Genomic DNA, 15395 nt, shown 5'->3' with positions numbered 1-15395 from the left:
ACTTGTGACTTACTCCATGTACACGCATTTGTGTGTGGGGTGTGTGTGTATCCAAATTTTATGAAAGTTAGCTTTCAGGGTCAGATACGCTAATAGAGCTTTCTGATGCCATGGCAGAACACTCTTCACTATTTAAAATGGCATAACAGCACAGTGAAGACAGAGACAGCTGCACCCGTTTTTCTTATGTTGTCACCTATAATGTAAAAGCAAAGCAAATACCTGCTGCCACTTCAGTGCATGTTTTCATCAACATCTGTTCAGCTCCCATACGAAATAAATTAATTTGGAATGAAATATTGCCTCTCAGAATCTTATGTTTACTGTGCTGCCCTTTTACAGATTGCATGATTGAAAATCAGCTTCCCTAGGTATTTGTTTATCAAAGAGGGATTAAGTTCAAGACCACTTTTTTATTTTGTAAATGCTCGCAAGTTATGTGGGAACCTCACTTCATTTTATTGTGTTAAATTACTGAAATTGTCTATTTGTTATCAGGACTTTTTGACTTTTGGTGTCTCATTAATCTAGACTCTGTTATAGTGACTGTCCAAAGTATTGCATGCTAAATACTTGTAGAAAATGAAGCTCTTTCTGGCCAATTTTCTGCTGCAGCCGTAGTTTTATGAGTACATTGGGAGGTTTGTTCTGGTATTTGCAGTTAACCATTTGAAGTAATCTCCGAGTTATTCAAGTTCTTGTGTGGTTGCACATCTGAGAGCTATGCGGAAGAAGGAGCGATCTGGCTTATTTTTAACATGAAACAAATAAAAAGATTACTCATTTTTTTTTTACTCATATATTGTTGGGTTCTCCCTGTAGTAGTATTAGTCAGCAGAGCCAGTGAACCAATTTTCCGTGCAGCTTCGAAAGGAAACTGTTAAATTGCAGCTATTCTGCAATAAAGCTGCCTGAACATCAGACTAGTCATTTATTCACATCTCTGGCACGCACAGTTGAAATTGCAAGGGCAGCTAGAAAGCAGCACGCTAGAGGAAGCTACTAGAATTCTGGTACTGGTCTGTCTGGGATCAGTATGAAATAGAACTGAAATGGTGGCTATGTCATGGATGTATGCTGACTGCTTTTTAATGTCATGGACTCGGTGAAACAAGAATTGCTGCCTAAAGCAGGAAATTAGCGGTGTTGGATTGTAAATGTGAACTGGCAGACTGACAGAAGCTTGACTTGAAGCACATGGGGGAAAAAACCATAGACGCTGCTTTTTTTAAAACTGTAATCACGGCATTGAAGATTAAGGCTGTTTTCTTTTAGCCTGTGATCCAGAGGAAACTGTTAAGTGCATGGTGCCTTGTGAGGTCTATATGCACAGTTTTTTTCCAGATAATCCTAGTTTCTTGTTAGGTGTTATTGTAGTGAACTTGACTGCATGTTTTCGGCTCATTGAATTTCCGATTGGAGTTTCTGCAGTGACGAGCTGCTGGAGAAAAGTGACTGTTCAGCACAGGACCATTGCCAATGGAGTAATTGTCCTATTCTCTTTCTGGATCACACTTGTGTATTCTACCGGCAGTCCCCCCTCTCTTGTGTTTGTGTTCTCTCTCTCTCTCTCTCTCTCTCTCTCTCTCTTCCCCCCCCCCCCCTCCCCCATCCTCCTCCCTCTCTCTCTCTCTCCACCCTCTCCCTCTATGTTTAATTGTACTGCAGTAGAGTTCATTAACTGAATCTTCATGTGAAATCGGTTTGTTGTTTCTCCTGCATACTGCTTTGGCCTGACGAAAACCTATTGCACAGTTTTAAAAAAAAACCTTAGGCCTTCTGTTTTGGAGAGCTGCTCAGTTTCTCTATGTTTGTAAATCACTGAAGATCTAAACCACATAGTTTGTCTGCTTTTCTATTTAAGGAATCGTGTCATGTCACCCATAACAACGGTTATACTGCATCGAGGATACTCTCTCAAATAAGGAACCAGTACAGCAGTATCAGTCTGTGTTGGCCCTAGGGCTAGTTTACACCGGAACCACTTTTGTAAACTGTACCGGCATACAATCTCCAGCATAGTCAATTGTTCTGAGTAACAAAATAGGATCAGTCATTTTCCATCAAAAAGTGGAAGTGCTGTCTGTGAATAAAGATTATAAAAATAGTCTGTAAACAGGAGATCGGATGAGCCGAGTGTGTATTGTTGTTCTGGAGGAGGTGGACGATGATTCTCCCATTGTTACTTCTAAAAAGCTTCAGGAAAAGTATAAGGATGTGTCTCTATCCCTGTCAAAGTCACTTTCACCTGAAGATGGAAGGGTGAGCATATCTTAGCTTGTCTAAACTTATCTGCACATTTACTGCATCAGTTTCAAAATGATAAAATGTGCATGTCCAGGTTTCATGTGCTTTCTTAATGCAAATTTGTAATTTTTAAAAAATTACATAAGAGTCCAAATATTTGCATCTTCAGAGTTGCCAGTTGAGGAAAATAACCTGGATAGGTTGTATGTGTTTACATTTCTAATGAATTGTGTACTAACAGTTTTCAAAGATCTGGGCCCATACTTTGGAGAAAAATCACACTGCCTATTAAGTTTCCCATTGACATTTGGGTGTTGAGCAATCCTGCATGCAGTTACTGTGATGTATGTAGTCCATATTTGTCATTTAGTGATGTCACAGCCATATGGCAAGTTATTTTTACATGTGTATAATCTTAAGTTCCTTTCAATGTTGCAGCCACCACTGGTTCAAGCTATTTTTAATGGAGATCCAGATGAAGTCCGCAGCCTAATTTTCAAAAAAGAGGATGTCAATGTACAGGTAAGCAGTGTAATTTGATTCCCCCGCTCCCAACCCATCCATAAAAATATTCAAGATCTGTTGGTCTTCAGTTGTCATCTCAGTGTCTTTAAAAACTTCCAAGGACTTTCAGTACTTGCGTCTTAACTGTACCCAGCCTTTCTCTATCTATCTATTAACAAAATTCAGTGAAATGTTCAGGATGCACAACTATTATAATACTTCAGAGATTCTGATTCAGATTATAACATATCTCACCATATTTGCATTTGTGTCTGAAATCTGCACTTTCCCTTTTGTTTACTTCGTTCAGTATTTTCAGATGGTTTATTGGGCTAGCCTGATGGTGTGTAAACAAGTGTTGTTGATTCCTTGAACAATTTGTGATCTTGATCAAATCATATAGTGAACAAAAGCTTGTTGCCTTTCTCTCACCTTCAGTTCCCTCCTCCCAATCTTTAGGCAGACAGGAAATTTAATTACTGAGTCACATCAGGGTGCTCTCAAGGACCTCTTTGCTGCTTAATAAAGGATTGCCTGTGTCTCCTGTTGTGTGCCAAATGTCCTCGAAGTTGGAATAACTTTAAGAGGCCTTTTTATGTTTATATTGCATTATATTACATTCCTTTAAGTTATTTGTTTCGACAATGCTTGCAGAAATTCCAAACAGGTCACAGAATTGTTACAACACAGAAGGAGGACATTCGGCCCATCGTATCTGCACCAGCTCTCACCTCATGCCATTCCTCCGCCGCCTTCCTGTAACCCTGCACATTCTTCCTTTTCATATAACAGTCTAATTCCCTTTTGAATGTTTCAATTGAAACTGCTTTCAACAAACTCTCAGGCAATGCATTCCAGACCTTAACCATTTGCTGCATGAAAAAGTTTTTCCTCATGTCGCTCTTGCTTCTTTTACCAATTACTTTAAATCTGTGACCTCTCGTTCATGATCCTTTCACGAGTGGGAACAGTTTCTCCTTATTTACTCTGTCCAGACCCCTCATGATTTGAATACCTCTATCAAATCTTCTTTCAGCCTGCTCTTCTCCAAGGAAAACAGTCCTAACTTCTCCAGTCTACCTTCATTGCTCAAGTTCCTAATCCCTGGAACCAGGGATCTTTTCTGCATCCACTCTTATGCCTTCAGATCATTCCTAAAGTGCCGCCCCCAGAACTGACACAATACTCCAGTTGAGGCCAACCTAGTGTCTTATTCAAGTTCAACATAACCTCCTTGCTCTTGTACTCTATGTCCCTATGAATAAAGCCCAGGATACTGTATGCTTTATTAACCATTCTCTCAACCTGTCCTGCCACCTTCAATGACTTATGCACATATACACCAAGGTCCCTCTGCTCCTGCACCCACTTTATAATTGTACCCTTTATTTTATATCGTATCTGCATGTTCCTCCTACCAAAATGCATCACTTCACATTTCTCTGCATTGAACTTCATCTGCTACCTGTCTGCCCATTCTACCAACTTGTCTATGTCCTTTTGAAGTGCTACACTATCCTCCTCACAGTTCACAATGCTTCCAAGTTTTGTATCATCTGCAAATTTTGAAATTGTGCCCTGTACACCAAGGTCTGGGTCATTAATATATATCAGGAAAGGCCAGGGTTCAAACACTGATCGTTGAGGAACTCTACTACAAACCTTCCTCCAGCCTGAGAAACATCCATTAACCACTACTTTTTGTTTCCTGTGACTCAGCCAATTCCATATCCATGTTGCTACTGTCCCATTTATTCCATGAGCTATAACCTTGCTCACAGGTCTATTGTGTGGCATTGTATCAAACGCTTTTTGGAATTCCATGTACAGCAACAGCATTGCCCTCATCAACCCTCTCTGTTACCTCTTCAAAAAGCTCCAGGTTAGTTAAACATGATTTTCCCTTGAGAAATCCATGCTAGCTTTCTTTAATTAGCCCGCATTTGTCCATGTGACAATTAATTTTGTCCCAATTTAATATTTCTATAGGTTTCCCCACCACCAAAGCTAAACTGACTGGTGCATAGTTGCTGGGCTTATCTTTACACCCTTTTTTGAGCAAGGGTGTAACGTTTGCAATTCTCCAGTCCTCTGACACCATCCCCAAGTCTAAGGAAGACTGAAAAAATATGGCCAGTGTTTCTGCAATTTCCACCCTCACTTCCCTCCGTATCCTTGGATGCATCTCATCTAGTCCTGCTACTTTATCCACTTTAAATACAGACAGCCTATCCAACACCACCTTATAAATTTTAAACCCTTCTAGTGTCTGAATTACGTCCTCTTTCTGTCAACTGAAGACCTGTTTTTAAAAGCAAGAATCCTGCTGTTCGAGTCCCATTTCTGAACTTTGTGTAAATTGAATTTAGTTTTATTATCAATTTTTTCGTTCCCTTTATTTACATAGAAATGAGTGGGAAGGAGTTTTGAAAAATAGTTGCTGTAAATATCTCTACGAGCATCGATTCTGCAGCTAATGTACTTCCCATGTCGAGCCGTGAACAGAATTATGATGTATGAGAATGTAATTTGACCATATAAGCCAAAATGTTTCTTATGCATCCTTCTGCTATTATCTTTCATAATATGTAATATTTTCTCTTTAAAACCTATCATTTATGACAGTGAAGTTGTGGTTTTGTGTTTAATGGTCTGAACTTGGTTGTCTTTGATTCTGGGAGTTGCTTATTAAATTGAAACATGTTTAGATCCATACTCTCTCTACAGTGGGCATTTATTCAACCTTGATGAGGAAGAAAATGAGTCTCACGTGACATTGTCTTGACTCCTTATTGATAAATCAGTATTTTTCTCTCTAAAAAAGCCAACCAGCAGAAAGACTGGATCCCTGAGGATTCTATCTGAACTTAGCTTTACAAGGTCACTATGTATAACTGGTTAGCATGAAAAAAAACTTTCAATAGGGAGCAAATATACCATTCATTTGAACAGGCAAGTCAAATTTGAGATAGTCCTTATTTAACAAGTGTTCGAACTATTTATTTCAGGTTCATTCATTGAGTTAATAGTTTTCACTTTTATGATGTTTTATAGTTTAATTTCTCACCTATCCAGCTTCAGCCTGTAGTGTGCTTGGACTTAAGGGGGTTTGTAACTTGACAAACTCATCTAAGAGGATGCAATGATCTAACTCATGATGTGACATTGCACATTTAGCCGAACAACATTTTATTTTCATTTTTTGAAGAAAAACGAGTAAAAGCCATGGTAAATTTCACAATGGAGCAGATATTGTATCAACTGCAACATAGACTTGCTGTTACAGCATGATCAAAGTTTTCATAGCCTGCTCAGAACCTGCATGAGAACACTTTTCTCTAAAGTGGTGTTTAATGGTCTGAACTTGGTCGTCTTTGATTCTGGGAGTTGCTTATTAAATTGAAACATGTTTAGATCTAAACTCTGCAATGGGCATTTATTCAACCTTGATGAGGAAGAAAATCAGTCACACATGATATCATTTTGACTCCTTATTGATAAATCGGTATTTTGGGCATTTCTCAAGTGTTCTGAGGCATCTACTGCACGAAGTACTATATAAAGGTAGCTTTTCTTGAAGGTGCACTGTGGCATTAAAGACAATATGGTCTTTCCTTTGAACAGCAATCTATTCCTTTCACCTTAATTTGGTATTAATGTTTGTTTTCAATCTTATATATTTACTTTTGAGCTGGCTCACTATGGACTTCTAAATTCAACTATTGAGTGTGGTTGCATTAGTTCATGGATATTCTAGCACTGACCTCTTTGTCACCCATATTAATCTCCTGTATAATGTTGCAATCTTTTCTTTCGCTGGATGGTTTTAATCCTGCCTGCCTGGTAGAAATTGGCGCGCAGTTAAAATTTGTCAAAGACCCGAACTGCTGCTGTTTCACTTTTCCCCGCTGTCTTCGATTTTAACCTGCTTTACTGAGCAGACGGAAAAGATATCTGCCAGCAGCCTTTGTTAAATATGCAAATCAGGCTCCACGACATCATTAGGATGGATGATTTAACGATGGACCTGAGTAGGAAATCCATTGTGGCTTTCCTGCTAGGTCAACCTATCAAGAGGAGCTAGGGCCAGACAAGACCGAAGCAACTAAGTTCTAAAGTTTTTTAAAAAAGCTAAAAACTTACTTTGCGGGGGAGAAGAATCAGGACTGCTCCTCTGGCCCCCACAAAGAAACTTTACGTCTTCTCTGCACTCCCAAAACCCTCTCCTGCAACTTACCTGTGTGTCGGGAACCATTCCTTTGGTCCCCAGCAGGAGCCCCTTGCTGTCTGAGATTGTGCACCCACCCACTGGGGCCAGCTGTCATTGCTTCTCTTCCCCTGGGGCCAGCTGTCATTGCTTCTCTTCCCCCTATCCCTTGTCCAGCTGTCCCAAGTTTCAGGTGGCAAATTGACATAAGGCATGCAGGAGTTAAAATAGCTATCTAGGTCAGGACAGTTTGCGATCTACCTCAGTTCCGGCCCAAGTTAAAATCAGATCTTTCGTGTTTTAATTTTCTTTTCATCTTACCAAATTATTATTAGAGTCATGGAGTTATACAGCACAGAAACAGGCCCTTCGTGTCCATGCCGGCCATCAAGCGCCTATCTATTCTAATCCCATTTTCCAGCACTTGGCCTGTAGCCTTGTATGTTATGACGTTTCAGGTGCTCATCTAAATGCTTCTTAAATGTTGTGAGGGTTCCTGCCTCTACCATCCCTTCAGGCAGTGTGTTCCATATTCCAACCACCCTCTGGGTGAAAAAATTTTTCCTCAAATCCCCTTTAAACCTCCTGCCCCTTTCCTTAAATCTATGCCCCCTAGTTATTGACACCTCCGCTATGGGAAAAAGGTTTCTTCCTATCGACCCTATGTATGCCCCTCATAATTTTGTATACCTCAATCAGGCCCCCCCTCAGCCTTCTCTTTAAGGAAAACAACCCTAGCCTATCCAGTCTCCCTTCATAGCTGAAATATTCGAAATAATATGTATTATTTCACAAAGCTTGAGAAGCTACAAACTGCCAGCTCAGTAATAATGCTGCAATATAGATATAGTAAACACAAAGTCTGTCAACCATCAAGTGATCTATAAGTACCAGTTTTGATGAGAAGCAGAACTACAGATTACATCATTACTAAAGAGACAGATTACAAAATTCCTAAATACTGTTGTTCTGTTTAACTGCAAGTGCAGTTATTTGCAAGAACCATCAAAATATCCAAAGCAATTTCACTACCAGTTAGCTTGATGTCATTATTAAGAAAGATAATGGAGCCTTTACTCAAAGATGCAGTAGAAAAATAGCTAGAAACCAAAATATCATAGTACACATTTCAAAAGGGAAGGTCTTGCTTGACCAACCTTACTGAATTCTTTGAAGAAGTACAGAAAGAGTAGACAAGGGTGATATAATAGATGTAATATATTTGGATTTTCAAAAGGTCTTTGATAAGGTTTATAGTACTGCGTAGTAGACTCATGACTAAGCTCAGGTCATGTGGAGTCAGGGCAGAATGGATAGCAATAAAAACAAAGTGCTGGAAATACTGAGCAGGTGTGGCAGCATCTGTGGAGAGAGAAATAGAGTTAACGTTTCAGGTCGATGACCATTCATCAGAATGGATAGCAAACTGGCTACAAAGCAGAAAAAAAGGTGGGGGATAAAGATAGCTACTCTGATTGGCAAACAGTGAGAAGTGATGTTCCACAGCGATTGTTGCTGGGACCACCGTTCAGAATTTAATTAATGATTTAAACTTGGGACTTGGAAGTACAATTGCAAAATTTACGGATGACACCAAATTGGGAGGTGTGATTTTATAAAGGAAGAATGTGACAAAATGCAGTGAGAATTAAACTTGAAGAATGGGCATGTAGTTAGCAAATTAGTTTCAACATAGGGATGTGTGAAATGGTGCATTGTAGCAGAAAGAATGTGGAGGCCGCATACTGCTTGGAAAATCTGAATGGTGAAGCAGCAAATCGACCTGGGGTACAGATACATACATCTCTAAAAGTAGTGATGCAGCTAATGAGGCTTTTTAAAAATAAAACAATCCAAATCCTGGGGTTTGACTCTGGAGGATAGAGTTGAAAAGTAGAGAATTTATGTTAAACCTATATCGAACCATGGTTAGACCACACTTGGAGTACTGTGAACTGTTCTGGTCTCCATATTGTAAGAAGGATATAAAGGCATTGATGAAACTAGAAAAGTAAGATTCAGAAGGATGATACCAGAACTGAGGGGATATACCTACCAGGATAGGCCGAACAGACTGGGACTTCTTTTTTTCCTCTTTTCTTGATTGAGGTCTTTAAGATGATGAAAGAGTTTGATGAGGTAGATGTAGAGAGAATCTTTTCACTTGTGGGCAAGACCAAAACTAAAGGTCATAAATATAAAAAGTCACGAATAAATCCAATAGGGAATTCAATATAAACTCCCCAAACAGTGGTAAGAATGTGGAAAGCTCTAACATAAGGAGTAGTAGAGGCAATTAGTGTAGATGCATTTAATGGGTAGTTTGGAAGCTAGAAAAGAGTAGAAGGATATGATGATAGGGTTAGATGAAAAGAGGTGGAGCATTGACCAGTTGGCCCAGATGACCTATTTCTGTGCTGTGTACTCAAGGTACGACAAAGTGACAGATAAATACATTATAAACCTGTGATCTAGAGCTAAAATTCAGATTTTTTTCCCACTAAATAAGTGAAAAGCAGCCAATTTAACTCGTCCATAGAACAATGTAATGACTTTTGACCACTTTAAATACGTGAACAGCATGCATAGAACCATAGAGATTTACAGCATCTGAGGAGGATATTTGGCACAATGTATCTCTACCAGCACATATTTACAGTAGCTCAAAACTAATCCCACTGCACTGCCCTCTCCTTGTGTCTTCCTGTGCTTCAAATATTTGTCCAATTTTCCTTGAAAATATGCAATAGTCTACCTCAACCACTCAGAGCATTCCATGCTTTGGCCTGCTACGTAAATATATCCCTTCTCTCTTTTAGTAATTTTTAAATTGATGACTGACTTGATTGATGAAAATTGTCGTTCACTATTTACACTGTGGAAAAACTTCAGAATTTTAAAAAAAACTCTTTTCAATCTCCCCCAATTTTCTCTGCCTGTGGAAATAGTACCAGTATCACCCCTCTCCTGGTGAATCTATACTGTATTTCGTGAATGTCCTTTCTATGATGGGATTCCACAAATTGCGCACAATCCTTAAATGACCTAATCAATGTTTCTTTATAAATTTATCATTTGTTCCTTATACCTGTACTCTACCCTTGATTCTAAAACCCAAAATACTGTCGCCGTATGGTTTTATTTCTCTGCACTCACTTTCAGGGAATTATGTATTGTCATTCCTAGAGGCCACTGTTCATTTGCACTTTTTGTCATCTTTCTAATGAGTGTATGCTTCCATTCTTTGATTTTCCTCCCAAAATATACTGTCCCACACTGCTCCACATGAAGTTGCATTGGCCACCCATATTCCGGTTCCACTAATCTGCCTTTGTGAAGTCCTTTACAGTCCTCCTCACTGTTTTTCAACCTCTATTGATTGGTCAATCGTTTTTATGGTCTTTTTGATAACCTTATACCCTCCACTAATTTCAATAATTTAAAAATTATTTTTAACTTTTAATAACCATTGAATTTTGGCTGCTACTGTAAACTATCAAAAATGGGAGTTGGGGAAAATGTTGCATTTGAAATTTTACTGGGCGAGGCAGGGAAATATACCTTGGAGTAACCAAGCAGGCAAAAATTTGAAAAAAAAATTGACTGTTATTGCATCTGTCACTAACTGATCTGAGAAATTGCCTAACATCAGAGGTACACAATCGCAGTTATTTGCAGAAGTTGAAAAACAATTTGGTTTATTCAATTTTATTTTTGATTTGAGATATTTTACTTTTTATAACAATGAAATATCTACTTTCGCTTCATTTACTTTTATTACAGATGCATGTTATTGGTAGAAAGTTAGATGTGTGCTTTTTTTGCACCTGGTATTTGCATCAAGCAATTCTATGTACCAGGATTGTGCAAGTCTAACATTCTGCCCAGCATATACCTCAGTCCTGACTTCAGAAAAGCACCATTGCTGTACAAGTATGACTAATCAGTTTGTCACACTAATCTCATAGAATCATAGAATGGTTACAGCACAGGAGGAAGCCATTCGGCCCAGCTTGTCTATGCCCGCTCTCTGCAAGAGCAATACACCTAGTCCCACTCCTGTGCCTTTTCCCTGTAGCCCTCCAAATTTTTTCTCTTCAGATAATTATTCAGTTCTTTTTGAAGGTCTCCATTGAATCTGCCTTCACCACACTCTCAGGCAGTGCATTCCAGATCCTAACCACTCGCTGCGTAAAAAAGTTTTTAAAGTTAAGGAATAAACTGGGAATGCTGACATTCATGCAGAGAAAAGAATTTCAAGTTAATGTATACTTGTGTGTATATATACTCTTAATTCAAAGTAATTTAATTCAACTATCTGATTCAAATTTTTTTTAACACTAAGTTCCAACTTTATGTTAAGTACTTTGCTTAATTCAGTTTACTGGATATTTAAGTTTTTTTTTAGAGGAAAATCAGCTTTGACTTGTGAGGAGTAGGCTTTCTCATGACAACTTTAGGGCCTGTATAAATTAGGAGGTAGTGAGCAGATGACACCAAGTTTGGATTTTAAAAATACAAAGATTGTAGGGCGGCGCAGTGGTTAGCACCGCAGCCTCACAGCTCCAGGGACCCGGGTTCAATTCTGGGTACTGCCTGTGCGGAGTTTGCAAGTTCTCCCTGTGACCACGTGGGTTTTCGCCGGGTGCTCCGGTTTCCTCCCACCGCCAAAGACTTGCAGGTGATGGGTAAATTGGCCATTGTAAATTGCCCCTAGTGTAGGTAGGTGGTAGGGAATATGGGATTACTGTAGGGTTAGTATAAATGGGTGGTTCTTGGTCGGCACAGACTCGGGCCGAAGGGCCTGTTTCAGTGCTGTATCTCTAAATAAATAAATAAATTGTAGAAAGAAGGAATTCTGAGGAAAGTAAGGAATTTCACTCTTTTAAGATCCTAAAGTTAAAGAATGAGTTAGTAAGAGACTGATGAATCGTAATTTCAACACAAAAATTATACTGGGATGGGGAGAAAGGAAGAGCATGTAGTTTGCCTTATTTGGAGCTCAGTAGGAAAAGAATTAGAAGCACACTGTGTAAAAGTATTGACCAAATAAAAAAGTGAGGAGGTTTATTATACAGGTTGACAGGAATTGTCTGAGATGATGGGCTTTTTCTTGTATGATGCCCAGAAGTGAGAGAGTGGTGTTCAGAAATGGCACAGTTTTCATCATGCAGTTTATAAAGCATCAAGAGTGGGTGAGAGTTAAACATTGCTTTGAATTAATCAGGTAATATAGAAAGATGGAGAATGCAGTTTTGGTGCTTAATTGTGAGGTATCAATTCACATCTGAAGTAAAGGTTCTCTTCAGGAAAGATATCATTTTCATAAAGTTATAATAATTAGATAAAAAGAAAGGACTTGCATGTAAGTTTGAGAAACTGTAGGAGTTCTCTTCTAAAATTCCTTGCTAAACTGATTGGAGAAAGTTTGGCATTTGCTTTGTGTCTAATCATTTGAAAATACATGTAGGGGAAAATTGGTTATTTACATTTGAACCAGGCTCATAGCATGTAGCCTTTTGCAATAAACCTGGAATTCATTTCAGTACCTGAATAAACAGTCGATTTTAGGTGCTAGAATTTTTTCCAGTATGAGTAATAGTTATTCCTGGCAATATGTTCAATCAACATTCCCTTTCAAACCATTTGTATGATTTTATCGTTTCCTTCCCCTGCCATTTCAGGTATATGGTTTTTTTTTAATAGCCTATTTGTTTTAATTCAGTAGTTGCTTTGGGTTGTATATCCTAATGATGCTCACAGCACCAACAACTTGTATTTATATAGCAACTTCGATGTGATAAAACATCTCAAGGTGCTTCACAGGAATGTCATAAAGCAAAATTTGACACCGAGCCACAAGGCAATACGAGGAGAGACGACCGGTAGCTTGGATAAAGAGTTAGGGTTTAAGGAGTAATACAAAAGCTGAATACTGCGGATGCTGGAAATCGGAAACAAAAACAGAAAATGCTGGAAATACTCAGCAGGTCTGGCAGCATCTATGGAGAGAGAAACAGAGTTAATGTTTCAGGTCTGTGTGACCGTTAATCTTTTTCTCTCCACTGGGTTTAAGGGGTGTCTTAAAGGAGGAAAGAAAGGCAGAGAGTATTGGGAGGGAATTCCAGAGCTTAGGCTAGGCAGCTGAATGCTTTGCCATCAGTGGTGGGGCGATTAAAATCAGTGGTGCTCAAGCCCAGAATTAGAGGAGTGCAGATATCTTTGAGAAGTGAGGCCAGAGGGGATTTCAAATAGAGGATGAGAATTTTAAAATCGAGGTGTTTCTTGACTGAAAGCCGATACGTACTTCAGTAAACACAGGAGTGATCAGTGAACAGGGCTTCGGTGTGAGTTAGGACAGTGGTAGCAGAGTTTTGGGTGATCTCGAGTTTACGGAGTGTAGAATGTGGGACGCCAGCCAGCATTGCATTGGAATATTCAAGTCCAGCAGTTATAAAGGCATGGATGAGGGTTTCAGCAGTATATGACCTGAGGCACGGGTGGAATTCGGGCAATGTTTTGGCAGTGGAAATGGGTGGCTTTAGTGATAGTGCAGGTATGCGGTCAGAAGCTCATATCGGGCTCAGATATTAGTGTGGGAGCAGAAAGAGACGCCATTGCAGGTGATTCTCTGGCTACCATTAGATAAGAATTAGTGAGTGCAGTCCCACTGAGCTGAATGGTGATGTAGAGGCGGTGGAAGAGGATGGTGTGGTTAACCATTTTAAAGGCTGTAGACAGGTCGTGAAAAATGAGGAGGGGCTGTTTACCTTTGTCACAATCACGTAGAATGTCATTTGTGACTGAGAACCATTTTGTTACTGTGGCAGGGGCAGAAAGCTGATTCGAAGGATGATGTGAAATAGTTTAATAATTTGTACATTGTGAGTTGTACATATTTGTACATTCATGTTGAAGGAATGCACAAGATTGTGCAACATCCTTGCATAGCAGCTCTTGATCGAATATGACTCCAAACTAACTCTGCTTATGGTATATCATTTACCAGCAGGATTGTACAGTATTTTGACAGGATGATTTCTGTGTTTTAGTAAAATTGCATTGCGCTACGTTTTTCCAAGATCTGTAACCTGCTTTGCCAAGTTTTGCTGTTGAGAATGATATCGCACAGAAGGAGACGATTCAGTCCATTGTGCCTGTGTTAGCACTTTGGTAGATCTACCAAATCAGTCCCATTCCACAAAAGTGGGTGATAAGGAGGGTCTTCCAGGAGAGGAAGAGAGTGTGCAGGAGTTAAACAAATGGAATTTCACAGAGAAGGATCTAGGCAGCAGAAGGCATGCCATCAATGGTGGAATGGAGTGGGAGGTGGGGCGAGATGATGTACTGGAGAAATGGAGAATTCGGGAAGAGAGCATTACAAGGAGGTTACAGAGACAGGATTTTAAAGATGAGAATAAAAATTTTAAATGTAAGGTACTAGAGAAAGAGGAGCCTATTTAGTTCAGTGAGACCAATGATGGCTGTTGAGTGGGATTTGTTGAAATATGACTAAGTTTCCATCTATTTTCTTCCTTTTCCTGATCTCTCTATGCCATATGTAAGGGTGTATTGGAGAGCTGCACCAAGCGATGCCATTCCTACTCTGTATCATCCAGTCAGAGCTATATAGTTAGTGATGCTCCTTCTTGAAAGATGTGGAAAGTCATTGGTTACCATATCATTAGATTATGCAGACTAAGTGCACTTTGGGATCAAGAGATCCTACTGCAGAATGTGAGAGTTTATAAACTGTAACTTGTATCAGTATCCACTCAGTATCCACTCGAGTACAGTTTAGGTAAAGTTGAGTGTTTCAGTTTAATATTAAAGATATGTTTATAGTGTTGATAAAAAGGAAAAATAACTGGCAGATATGATTTATTCACTCCAATTAGAGAAAAAATATCACATTTAAAACCCTGTGCAATATTAAGCCTGCTGCACTGATCTGTACAGCTTGAAGACATAAAAACCACTGGTCACATTTCACCAATGGAACTAATTGTGCTGTAGAGAGTGAATGTGACAATAAAAATTTAACAAATGATATTTGTGCTCTTTTGTTGCACTTTCTATATGGCAGTGTTTTGGAGTGTTTGGAAAGTTCTGTGGCAGCAGAACAGTAATCCACTGTCTATTGCAGGCTCTGCGTGTGAAGGTACTATTGTAGTCAAGCCAGGCTATAAAACTTAATTTAATCACTGTGATTATTTTGGAATGCTTTTGTTTAAGTAAACTGTGCAATTAAGTGGTCTTACTGAGATTGGGAAAAACCAGTTATTTAAAAAAAAATTATGATGAGATTCAGAACAATAAAGGTAGACATAACATAAGAAATAGGGGCAGGAGTAGACCATATGGCCCATTGACCCAGCTCTGCCATTCAGTATGATCATGGCCGATCTTGGACTTCAGCTGCACTTTCCCACCCGCT

At 39.2% G+C, this 15395-nt stretch overlaps 1 protein-coding gene across 3 annotated transcripts in view; it reads left to right on the top strand.

The window, feature by feature from the left end:
* ankrd28b (ankyrin repeat domain 28b) overlaps positions 1-15395 on the top strand; it is a 252341-nt gene that overhangs the window by 76481 nt on the left and 160465 nt on the right. For 2 of the 3 annotated variants that reach the window (XM_068011764.1, XM_068011748.1), the window contains exons 1-2: positions 845-2262; positions 2686-2769. In XM_068011764.1, coding sequence (XP_067867865.1) covers positions 2128-2262; positions 2686-2769 — 219 coding nt within the window. In that variant the 5' untranslated portion in view covers positions 845-2127. Of the gene's footprint in view, positions 1-844; positions 2263-2685; positions 2770-15395 lie in introns of those variants that run through there. The other variant, XM_068011757.1, reaches the window with a different exon arrangement.

Source organism: Heterodontus francisci, chromosome 2, assembly GCF_036365525.1.
Source record: "Heterodontus francisci isolate sHetFra1 chromosome 2, sHetFra1.hap1, whole genome shotgun sequence".
Taxonomy (NCBI): domain Eukaryota; kingdom Metazoa; phylum Chordata; class Chondrichthyes; order Heterodontiformes; family Heterodontidae; genus Heterodontus; species Heterodontus francisci.
This window is presented reverse-complemented; position numbering and strand designations above follow the sequence as displayed.